This window comes from Echinops telfairi, unplaced genomic scaffold (assembly GCF_000313985.2).
Source record: "Echinops telfairi isolate 266 unplaced genomic scaffold, ASM31398v2 ScPeMD7_443;HRSCAF=831, whole genome shotgun sequence".
Lineage (NCBI taxonomy): Eukaryota > Metazoa > Chordata > Mammalia > Afrosoricida > Tenrecidae > Echinops > Echinops telfairi.
Window position 1 is genome coordinate 27,797,912 of NW_022104341.1, and position 13,167 is coordinate 27,811,078.

The 13,167-nt window shown below is 35.8% G+C and overlaps 1 protein-coding gene across 2 annotated transcripts in view; it reads left to right on the forward strand.

Moving 5' to 3' along the window:
* The window catches only part of HFM1 (helicase for meiosis 1), a 136,376-nt gene that overhangs the window by 78,968 nt on the left and 44,241 nt on the right, over positions 1–13,167 (forward strand). For both annotated transcript variants that reach the window (XM_045291920.1, XM_045291921.1), the window contains exons 24-28: positions 7,174–7,271; positions 7,353–7,484; positions 11,239–11,324; positions 11,510–11,593; positions 11,723–11,880. In XM_045291920.1, the coding sequence (XP_045147855.1) occupies positions 7,174–7,271; positions 7,353–7,484; positions 11,239–11,324; positions 11,510–11,593; positions 11,723–11,880 (558 nt within the window). The remainder of the gene's footprint in view (positions 1–7,173; positions 7,272–7,352; positions 7,485–11,238; positions 11,325–11,509; positions 11,594–11,722; positions 11,881–13,167) is intronic.

Sequence of the window (13,167 nt, forward strand, 5' to 3'; positions counted from 1 at the left end):
TTTTTTCAAGTAGGTAATCTACTTGATCATGAAATATTTCTTTCATATACTGTAGGGTTTTGAAAGCTAATATTTTATTTATGCTTATAAATATAAATTTAATATATAAATTTATTTATACCTTCTTATCTGCAAACAAGTTAAAGGTAGACGCTAATATCTTTTAAGACTCAGGCTGACTTAAGCCTTCTTGGGAAATGACCTCAGGGTCTATTTTCTCACAGTATCATTTTCTTTGAACTCCAGAATTAAGATAAATGTGGAATTTTTTCTCTGGTTTGTACTGATTACTCTGATCTTTGGAAATAAACACAGTTTATGAGTTCTGTGAGTTTATATACATGGCTTTGTCATTCTTTATCATAAAATGATAAAGAAAAAGAAAAAGGATTGGTGGGAAACCAAGGAGGAGGGTTTTCTGTGTCATGGTGACACTTTCCTCCCCCCCTCACCCTCCCATACACACACTTTGACTCACATGCCCCAAGTGGCTGTAGGTGAAGTTGAAGGGCAAAGAAGCAGTATATTTAAGTATGGATTAGGATGTCCAATGAGTTGAAGATGTGCATATTATATTATCTGTGCATATTATAAATAAACATGTTGTTGTTAGGTACTGTGGGATAGGTTCTGACTCATAGTGATCCTATATACAACAGAACCAAGTACCTCTTAGTCCTGCACCATCCTCACGATTGTTGTTCTATTTGAACTCATTGTTGAGTCCTATCTCTCAATCCATCTCCTTGAAGACTTTCCTTTTTTACCCTTTTTACTTTACCTAGAGTGATGTCCTTTTCCAGAAAATGGCTTCTCCTGAAACATATCCAAATTATATGAGATAAAATCTTGTTATCTTTGCTAGTAAGGAGTAACCTTACTATATTTATCCAAGCCAGATTTGTTTGTTCTTATGGAAGTCCTTGTTCCTTTCAATATCCTTTTCCAATACCATAATTCATATTTACTCTTCCTCATTCATATGTCCAGATTTTACATGTATATAAGGCAATTGAAAATACCATGGCTGAGTCAGGTGTATCCCATCTTCAAAGTGACATCTTTGTTCTATAATACTTTAAACATGTCTTGTGTAACAGCTTTGCCATATAATACACTATTTGATTTCTTGGCTGCTGCTCCCATGAGCATTCATTGTGGATCCAAGAACAATGAAGTCCTTGATGATTTATGTATATTCTCTGTTGCTTCTTGGTCCAGTGGTGAGCATCTTGGTTTTATCGGTTTTGAAGTGTGATCTATACTGTGGGCTGTAGTCTTTAAACTGCCGTGTTTCAAGCCTTCTTAGCTTTCAGCAAGCAAGGTTGTGTCATCTTCATGTTGCAGGTGGTTAATGAACCTTCATCCAATGCTGATGCCACACACATTCTTCAGATAGTTCAACTTCTTGGATTACTTTCTCAGCACACAAATTAAATAAGTACGATGTTGTGCATCTTTCCTGACTTTATCCCCTGCAATATCCCCTTGCTCTGTTCCATTCAAATAATGCCTTTTGGACTATGTACAGGTTATTCAGGAGCACAATTAAGTGTTTTAAATTCTTATTCTTCCCAGTGCTACCTATAGATTGTTATAATCCATACAATTTAATGTTTTTGCTTGGTCAATGAAACACAAGTAAATGTCTTTCTGGTATATTCTCTTCTTTCAGCCAAGATGCATCTGATGTCAACAGTGATAGTCCTCATTCCATACCCTCTTCTGAATCTGGCTTAATTTTTGGCTGTTTCCTCTTGATGTACTACTGCAATTGTTTTTTTAATTATCTTCAGCAAAATTTTACTTGCTAGTGCTATTGTTCAATAATTTTCATACTCTGTTGGGTCATCCTATTTTGGAATGGGCACAAACACAAATCTCTTCCAGCTGATAGCCAGATAGCTGCCTTCCAAATATCCTTTCTTTTTTAAAAGTCATTCTATTGGGAGCTCTTACACATATTATAACAATCCATAATTCAATTAGATCAGGCATAATTGTACAATTGCTACCACCACTATCATTTCCAAAGCATTTTCTTTCTTCTTGAACTCTTTGATATCAGCTCCCCTTGTCCCCTCCCCCCACCCTGCCTCCAGAAACCATTATTATTATTATTATTTGCCATATCTTACACCATCCAGTGTATCCATTCACCTACAATTCTGTAATTTGTTCCTCTCAAGTGGGGTTATACAGTCATTATTGCTATCGATGCCCTTTTCCCCTTTCCCCCATTGTCTTCACATACTCTCAGGGAATCATTATTCTCATTATTTCTGAAGGGTTTATCTATCTTGGATTTCATACACTGAGTGGCCTTAATTATACAGATGAACATATACAGGTCTCACAAGATTAATGAGGTGAAATTAGGACCATAATAATAAGGGGAGGAAATACTAAAGAACTAGAGTATATATGTGCTCAGTGCTATACTGCACTGTGGATATATCATCCTTTCCATGTGGCTCTTCTGTGAGGGACTGTCCAGTTATCTTATAGGTAGGTTTTGGTTCTCCACTTGGTCTATGCTCCTTCATGTCAATTTGATTGTTTGTTTTTGAATTTCTGATACTTATTCCTATTGACACCTTATGATCACACAGGCTGGTGTGCTTCTTCCATGTGGGCTTTCTTGCTTCCTGGCTATATAGCCACTTGTTTAACTTCAAGTCTTTAAGACCCCAGATGCTATATCTTTTTATAGCTAGGCACCATCAGGTTTCTTCACCACATTTGCTTGTGCACCCATTTGTCTTCAGCGATCGTGTTGGGAGGGTGAGTATCATATAATGCCACATTGTTTGAACAAACAATTCTTGTACTGAGTTAAGATTAAGTAGAGGCCAAAAGTCTATCTGCTTCCTTATTATATTTACATATATATGTATACATAAAAATATACCTATCTTTATATATATATTTACATATATGCATATCTATTTTGATACCTATATATAATTTTTACTTTCTTATCCTTTATTCTATTTCTTTTTTCTTCCCTCCTGCCCCACTATTATGTTTACCTATCGTTCACCTTTCAGTAATTCCTCTTGGATAGATTTCAGTTTCTCAAACATTACCAGGAATGCTACACCCTCCTCACTGTCAATTTCAGATCCCTTGCTATTCCCCTGTCTCTGTCATTATTTTCTCATTGCTCCCCTCATCCTGCTCCTCTCTCATGCTCCCCTGGAACCATCGGTCCCATTGCTGTCTTCTTGGGATTTTTATCCCGTCTATCTTATATAGATAGACACCAAGAGAAGAAAAAAGAGAGACCATACAAATAGTTCCAAGTCTAACTGTTGTGCTAACCCAGAGCAGATGAGTATCCCTCTGTTAAATAGTGAACAGTCCCTGTTATAATCCATCGGTCCAATCCTATTTTCTTTCAGGGTTTTATATCCCAGGATCTGCTTACCTAATAGCACTTATATCCTTTTAGCCCTCGACATTCATGTCCGAGGGGCAAGCCTTCTATAAAACCCCATTGCTCTTCCTGCAGTCAAAAATGGAGTGGTCTAGTGTCCCACTCTCTACCCCATTGCACCTTTAGACTTTCAGTGTGGCCTCTTTATGAATATCCCCCAACCAGTTCAGATGAGGTGCCAAATGCTTCCCCCCAAGTCAGAAGTATACAATTGAGATTTTTCAGACTAGTGAGTGCTTCAAGTGCTGCAAAAGTGTGTTGAAACATTTCAATTACTATTCCATCGATTCCTGGAACCTTGTTTTTTGCCAATACCTTCAGTACAACTTGGACTCCTTTCTTCAGATCCTTAGTTCTTGGTGATAAATACCTCCTGAAATAGTTCAATGTTGACCAATTCTTTTTGGTACAGTGGCTATGAACTCCTTCCATCTTTTGATGCTTCCCACATCACTCAATATTTTGCCCATATAATCCTTCAATATTGCATCATGAGGCTTGAATATTTTTTTTCTTCCATTGAGTTTGAGCTCTGCTGACAGTATTCTTCCTTTTGCCTTTCTAAATTCAGGTCTTTGCACATTTTATTGTAACACTTTACTTTGTCTTTCCAAGCTGTGTTTTGAAATTTTCTATTCAGCTCTTTTATTATTCCTTCCATTTACTTTAGCCGCTCTTCCTTCAAGGGAAATTTTCAGAGTTTCTTCTGACATTCATGTTGGACTTTTTAAACTTCCTATTTTTAATGACCTTTGATTTCTTCATTAATCTTAATGTCATCTCACAACTTGTCTGGTTTTCAGTCATTATTAGTGTTCAATGTGTCAAATCTCTTCTTGAGATGGTCGCTAAATTCAGATAAGATTTGCTGAAGGTTGTATATTGACTCACATGGTCTTATCTTCATTTTCTTCCATTTCAATCCAAACTTGCATCTGAGCAATTGATAGTCTGTTTCACAGTTGCCCCCTGACCTTCTTTTGGTTGATGATGGTGAATTTCTCCACCATCTTTCACCACAGAGGTAGTTAGTCCATTTAATTCCTTTGTTTTCCATCTGGCCAGGTCTATGCATAGAGTTGCCATTTATGTTTTTGAAAAAAAGTATTTTCAGTGAAGTCATTGGTCTTCCAAAATTATGTTGTGATCTCCAACATCATTTCTATCACCATGGGCATATTTTCCCATTTCTGATTTTTCCTCTTTGTTTCCAACTTTTTCATTCATTATCAATGCATCTGGATTGCATATCTGGTAAATTTCAAGTGGAAAGCGTTGGTAGAATTTTTAAATTTCTTAATCACTGACATCAGTGGTTGGTGCATACATTTGAATATTAGTTGTATTAACTGGCTTTGCTTTTATTATGACTTAAAGTTTATTGTGTCAACCTGGCCGATAAACACATGTGGGGTTAATTGAAGGGTGGAGAGATAAATGGCTCGGTGTGGCTTGGTGAGCCTCACCTTTTTAGTTCTCGAGTCTCTTGCTTTGTGATGGTCAGACCAGGGTGCAGCTGCCTTAGCCAGTTCTCTGCTTCAGCTGGCAAGGCTCACTTACTGCATGACATCCCCAAGGAAAAGCCGCATGGACCTACCCCAATGCAGCCCTGGGTGCTGGAGCACCCTAGTGGAGACCCCTGCCAGTGCTGAGATGCTTACATGCTCACTAATTCGGCTTTCCTCCTGCAGTTGGCATCATTGAGTCTGTTTTGTGAGATGGAGGAGGACTTTGTGGACTGGTGTCGGACATATGGGTTAATGTTGGACTTGTGGGTTTGGGCAGCACTGGGTTGGGATGTTTTCTTGATGTGCACTTACCCTTGATATAAAACTCTCTTATATACATATGAGTTTCTTTAATGTGCCCAGACTAACACATATTATGAATGTATTATGCATTCTCTCTTACAGTTTTGCTTTTATTTATATAGTTGATCCTGTCTGATTTATAAACATGAACTTTGTGAGCCACACATTTTATGTGCCATTTTTAATATACCTCTCAGGGTTTTGGTTTTTTTTTGGGGGGGTGCATTTTAATTTTATGTTTAGATAGCAAAAATTTCCTCAGAGTAACTTTTGTCTTCCATCAAGAAAGACCTGAAAAGTTTCATAATGCAGCTCTAACTTCTCTTCCCTAAAGGATTTCTGTTTTTCTATATACAGACTTATTGATAAAGCTATTTTTTATCAAGCTGGCCAGGAACAGAAGTATTTCTGGAAAATGCATAATTTTTATTTGTTTTCTAAGCTGAGAGTAAGTCTTAAATGGTTCATCCAATGATAGTAATAATTAGTAACAACACACCTTGAACATTGACTGTGTTACAAGCACTGCAGCAGATGCTTTGCAATCCTATGACAGAAACTACTGGTTGGCTGTTCCAATATCTATTTTCATCTATACATGAAAAATACTACATTTCCCAGCCTCATTTTTAACTGTGGTTGGCAGTGGCTATAATTTGGGAAATTAATTAGACATAGGCAGAAATATTATGTTAGTCTTTCTTGGAGGACTTTTAAAAGAAGTCAGATGGAAAACAGGGCAATGTTATCCTCCTCTTCTCTTTACATACTGCATGGACTGAATATGCAATGATTGGAGCTCCAGCAGCTATTTTTAGACATTGAGGTGCCTATATATGGAAAAGCAGGAATGCACTAAGCACCTCCACTGCTAGTAACATGTGGAGCCATTATACTAAGCCCCGAACTACATAATTTTGATTAATAAATCAGATACACAAGATAATAAACTATTGTAGTTTAATGTCATAGTTGAACCTAAACATAGCTGAATACTTTACTTCTTTCCATAATCTTATGATAATTATACTTAAGTAATTGCTTGACTATCATAAACAGAACCTTCAACTTCTAATACTATGTATGGTACTCAGTAGGCCTTAATTAGTTCTCTTGATTAAATAATTTGTATTGTTTTCCTATATATTTAGAAGAAATAATAAGACCTACAGATGTGGTTAGGTTAAAATTTAGCACCTCATCATTTTACCTCCCTTTGACAGACATTTTAAATGTATTCGAATTTTTAATATTTTCTGCTTTCTTTTTGATTAATGCTTTTCTCTGTTTACTCTGTTATTGTTATTAGTTTTTCTTAAATATTTTTTTCTCTGTATGAGATCCAGAATAGGGAAATCTATAGCGACAGTAACTGGATTAATGGTTTCTTGGGGCATGGAAGGTTGGAGCAAAATGGAAAGCTAGTAACAATGAGTATAGGAACAAAGAAACCATTCTAAAACTGATTATAATGATGATTGTACAACTCCTCTTAATATGATTGAATTATTGAATTGTACAATTTGTGAATTATATGCCAATAAAACTGCTTTACATTTTTTTAAGAAGTAATATAACCAAAAACAGATATATTGGGGAGATTATGACAACAGCTTATCTATGATGAGTTAAAGTAATTCAATATATTAACATAAATATAGTAATAAAAGTCTTGAGAAGAAATGAGAGTCTTATGGTAAAGAAATTTCTAGTGAATAAAGAATATCAGAGGAATAAGGACTAAAGACTTAGCCATTAAGAGCATTTTAACAGGCAGAAATGTAATGATATAAGATATGGGATTGTCTGCTGTCACAGAAATCATGATAGTTATTTTAAGAATGGATTTTTCATATAGTGATGTCAAATACTGATAGTTAATAAGTTTCAAAAAGAAACACTTACATTGCTTCTTTCGCCCAGTCTTATTCAGGCTCACCTAGGATGCATTCCCATACAGGATTTTGCTTTGACACAAGATACAGCAAAGATCTTCAGAAATGGCTCACGGATTACAAGATGTAGGTTATAGGATAGTAGATTGCTTATATTTTTACAGTAAATTAGTATGCTAGATTTAATATTTGAAACTTTTTTTCTAGGGTTGTCAGATTTTGTGGCTGCTCAAAAGAATAATTTTGCTGTACTCTTGAACAGTTTGATTTTAGCTAAATGTTTTAGGTGTAAACTTTGGGAAAATTCTCTGCATGTATCCAAACAGCTGGAGAAAATTGGTAAGTATTAAATTCAGGTAAGCAATTTATCAATGTAGTTCAACATTTCATTGTTAAAGCAATTATGGTCTGATTGTTATAGACTTCTAATAAAAACTTGTTTGTAGACATAAATAAGGCACTGACCTTTATCATGAAAATCTGATTTTCATTTTCTTCTGCTTAAAACATGTCAATTGGAATCAAATGACTACTAAAACTCATTGCTATTGAGTCAATTCTGACTCATACCCACCTTATACCATAGAGTAGAACTGTCCCTGCAGGTTTCTGAGACTCTGAAACTACCAGCTACTCTGAGGAAGACAGATGAGGCTGTCTACTGCCATAGAGGTAGCCTTGCTGTTAGTAGCCCAATGCAAACCCACTATAATATACTTCTATGAGAAATCTAATAAAAATGAATATTCTCATTTAAAATATTTTTGCCAGAGTATACTTTTATTTTAATAACTAAAAAGTTTACTATATAGTGCTCTTTCTTCCACTTTCATGACTAATATTTTGTTTTAATCTCAGTAACAAGGCACAGAGCCTGCAGTTCCACTATTCCTGATTAATTACAGAAAATTATGTCAATTATTAATATCCTAACTTTCACCATTTTTTTCAATAACAGTAGGGTATTATCATAGAAATTTTAAAGACAAAAGGATTTGCTTAATTATTTTCTGTGTTTTCGGATCTAGTTCAGACTATGTACTGGAAAACTTCGTGAGGTACCATTTACAAAGACTGTGGCATGACTATACACTTCAGAATTTTGCAGTGTGAGGCTTTTGGCTGTATGACCTACTTATGCCTCCTCCTCTGAAAGCAGGAACTCCAAAAGCTGGGTTGTTATTGCCAGCTTTGTTAGTTTTCCAGTTTCATATGCATCTTGAGTATGTTTAAAAATCACATGCTAGCTCTTTACAGATTTTAAGACCTGTTCATTTTTAAGTGACACATACCTCCAATTATTTTGTGAAAAGTCTTTTTATTTCCATGATATTTGAGATGAGGGGTGATAGAGGACTGACAAGTGTCCTTGAAGTTGAGGTGAAGAAGGGGATTGACTGGTGAAAGTAACATTAAAGTAGGAGAGAAATTCCCAGTAGAAAGTTTCATCATCCTATACAACTCTCAAGAAAGCAAATGTCATACTTGTCTGACAAAAGCAAAAATTCTGAATTGGGAAAGAGATTCCATATGCCATTCAGAAAATAGTGATTTACTGAAAAGTTTTGAAATCATATTAAATGGTTACTAATAAAAAGTTAGTATTTCTGACTTTCTAGAATATTGTCAGTCTGGGTATCAGTTGCATTCTATACTTTCCAGATGTCAAACACTAACCTGTTCTCACACAAATTCAGTATACCTGAACATAAGTAGCAAATATTATCAAGCAGAATGTACATAATAGAAAAATGGGATGGAGGGTGAAAACAAAAATGCAAATCTAAGTTCTTTATGACCATCATAAAATGTAGTGAATCACAGGAGGCAGAATGATGGTGTAAAGAGTCACATGCTCTCACTTCCCCACAATAATTCTAGAAGAAAAAAGGTAGAAATTGACAAAATCAGTAGTCTCGGCTCTCTGAATAGTTGTATAAAGGGTTGAAGGAACAGACTGAACACTGAATCAAGGAAAAGGTAGGCTACAGATAGCTGAAGAGCAGAGTGCTCTCACCCTATCCCTGCCTTAACTCAGTGCAGCCATCTTTGGGTGGCTACAGCTGGCACCCTTGGGCAGGGAACCCCTGGTTTGAGCAGCACTGAGGGCACAGAATAGATGAGGTACTGAGTAATCAGTCCTGAGACAAAATATCACAGTGGGCTGCCTGAGCAGTGAACCCAGCGAGCATAAAGTAGACTGGAATGCCCAGCAGGCAGCAGCAGATCTGGGAAAGAATAGCATGCTGAGTGAACTCAGCATGGGTTAGAACCACCTTGAACACCAGGAGGGAACAGTATACTGGTACCGAGTTGGCCAAGCTTTTTAAGTAGTCAGACCTGGGATGGAGCACCATGGTGAAGGCAGTGTGGGACCAGATGCCCAAGCAAAAAGACTCTGGCAGAGAAATCAGAATATCTGTGAGTCCCAGCAAAGAATAACATGGTGAGCACAGTGTAGACTGAACTTTATGAATATCAGGCCTAGGAGAGACATATTGAATACAGCACAGACCAGAAAACCTCAGCAGGCAGGCAGACTAGGGACAATGGGTCCCAGAAATAATAACACTGAGCAAAGCACAAACTTGAATTTAGGAACAGTGAGGATTACATAGTGAATTGGTAATACCTGCTGCTTTTTGTGTGGAACTGAGGCTATTGTTCTATAGCTACCATCACTGGGAGAGAAAACTAACCTTGGTGAGTCTTTGACAGCTGCAGTTCTAAAAGTTGGAATAGTGTGGGACTAGAGTTGCTAGACTTCTGTTCACAGGGAAATATTGAAAATTAGTCATCAAAGACAGTCAGTAGTCCCAAATAAGGGTGAGGGAATCACTGGAGGGGCATAGTCAGTGCGTTTAAGGAAGTCTCCAGTGGTAGTATACCATAGCGTTCCCAAGATCTTGTAGAAATAAATGCTATGAGCCAAAGAGTTTGCATCTGCAGTAGCACTACTAGCATCCCCAATCAAGCAACTTAGAAGTAAAAACATTATGCTGTGCCCACAGGCAGGGAAACCAATAAGAAAAGGACAACAGCAAATGCACCTCCATGTGGAGACAGAAGCTGAAGCAGAGAATTATGCGTTTTAATCAATGAATAATAACAATAATAAAATGGAAGAAAGATCCTAGGGAAATGAAATAATCTATTCTTCAATGATATCACAGTAAAATAATGTCCCTAGCTCAACAAAATCACAATGCTTTTGGAGAATAGACCAAGCAAAAGGCCAAGAAGGGAGCACAAACCATCTCCAAAGACAAACAGATAACAATTACCAAAGACATAAAGAAAATATACAAACACAGTAAACATGCTCAGAACATTAATGGAATGCAAAAAAGGCTAAAGGAAATTGAAGAAAACCTACAAGACAAACAAGAATCTTAGTAAAGAGAATTTTTAAAAGTAATAGAGCTCCGAAGTATAATGTAAATGAAAAATTATCTAGAAGGGCTCAATAGCAGATCTGCTCAATAGCAGAAATAAAGAATTAGCAGACTTTAAATTGAGAGGATGATCAATACAAGGAGCAAATAGAAAAAGGAATAATGAACAAAGATTTAGGGGGTTGTGGGATACCATCAAACAGAATAATATAAACATGTGCATGCCAGAAGAGTGAAGGAAAGGGACAGAAATTAATTTTGAAAAAATAATGGTTCAAAATTCTCCAAATTTGCTGGTAGACACATATTTATACATCCAAGAAATTCAACAAATTCCAAGTAGGGTAAATTCAAAAAGAGCCACACCACAGCATATGATTATCAAACTTTCAACACACAAGCAAAAAGAATATTGAGGGACACATGAGAGAGGCAAATTATCACAAGCATAAAAACAAATAGATTCTTTTGTTTTGAAAAATAAACATGAACAACTGAAGAATGCTACACCAAATAACTCAACTAGAAACTATTTTTGAAAACTTTAAAAATTAATTGTTGAACTGGATTTTATTATCTTATTTTACTAGGACAGTAGTTAAATATGGAAACTTAATCTAAAAGGAGTTGTTATTAAATATCTACATTTAGTTTAAAATTCGTTGTTTAAAAATTACTATTTGATTTCTTTTCCACAGGTATATCATTGTCAAATGCAATGGTAAATGCAGGTTTAACTTCTTTTAAAAAAATAGAAGGAACAGATGCAAGGGAACTTGAACTGGTATTTAGTATTCACTATTCTTAATGTTATCTGAATTATAATGCCTATTATTTATATATTTGTTTATTTTAACTAACCAATGATTTAAGTAATGAGCATTAACAAAACTACTGATTCTGAAAAAATATTTTACTAAAATAATTTTTAGTATTGTGGTAAAAATAAAATGATAAAAATGTATTCAGATTTTAAATAGGCACCCCCCTTTTGGGACCCAGATAAAAGAAACTGTGATGCATCTACCAAAATATGAACTTGAAGTAGAACAGGTAAATGTTTTCTGTTTTTTAGGTGCTTTTAATGTTTCTTCAGGAATAAAGCTAGCCATAGTTAGGCTTTGAGCCGAGTCTGAGTAGTAAATTCTTTTTAACACTTTTTCTATCTATCTTCTTTTAAAGGTTACAAGATATAGTGATACGATGGGAGAAATATTAGTAACCATCATTTTAAGAAACTTTGAACAGCTACAAACTAAAAGAACAGCATCAGATTCTCACTATGTTACCTTAATAATAGGTGATGCAGATAATCAAGTGGTTTTTAAGCATAAAATTATGTAAGTGTGACATTTCTGATATTTAATCTTATTTCCAAGCATGTATTGTAAAAGAACAAATCTAAAAGAAAAAAGAGATAAAATCACTGTACAAAGTGGGGGGGGGGGAAGGCAAAAGAAACATACTGCTATTGGATCAATTCTGACTCAGCAAAATCACTATAGGACCATTAAATCACATTTTCTTGAGAATACACTGGGATAGTTTCTATTTGTCTCTTAAACAACGTGTCACATAGAATTAACATGGGATCTATTTTTGTTTGCCTTTTTAGTACTTAAATGAAAGGAAACCTGGTGGTACAATAGGCTAAGCATTGGACTGCTAACCACAAGGTTGACAGGTCAAATCCACCAGCTGTTCCTTGGTAGAAAGACAAAAGCAGTCTGCCTCTGTAAAGATGTAGGGCTTCAGTAATCCGGTGGAGCAGTTCTATATGGCGCTGTAGGATCAGTGTGAGTCAGAATCAACTTAACTGCAATGAGCAAATGAACGAAAGGTAAAATCTATTACCATGATTTGAAACAAATAAATAGATGACCCTTAGAAGTAATTATAGTGTGGTACAACTTTTCTATTTTGCTGCCCTTTCTAGTCATTCATGGCCTTGCTAATCTTTGGATAACGTCCTCTTTTTACTTACCTCAAAATATACTATTTCTAAATGAAAATCTAAGAAATCATGTACTACAGCTATATTGTAGGATTTAGAGAAGCAGGCCAAACACAAAATTTGATACAAAAATATTTACTACAAAAAGTATTGCTATAAGATTATAGAAACCTTTATTAAACAAAAATATCAAAATATAATGCTATTGTTTCTTGACATAGCCTCCATCCTTGGAGTCCTCTAAAGTTTCTAAAATCTCTTTTTTCTATTCCAATCATATTATTAGAGGCTCATAAAACTCTTATCACAATCCATACATACATCAATTGTGTAAAGCACATTTGTACATTCATTATCCTCATCATTCTCAAAACATTTGCTCTCCACTTATGCCCCTGGCATCAGCTTCTCATTTTTCCCCTCCCTCCCTGCTCCCCCCACCCCCATGAACCTTAGATAATTTATAAATTATTATTTTGTCATATCTTGCCCTGTCCGATGTCTCTCTTCACCCACTTTTCTGTTGTCCATCTCCCAGGGAGGAGGTCACATGTAGATCCTTGTAATCAGTTCCCACTTTCCAACCCACTCTCCCTCCACCCTCCCGATATTGCCATTCTCACCACTGGTCCTGAAGGGATCATCTGTCCTGGATTCCCTGTGTTTCCAGTTC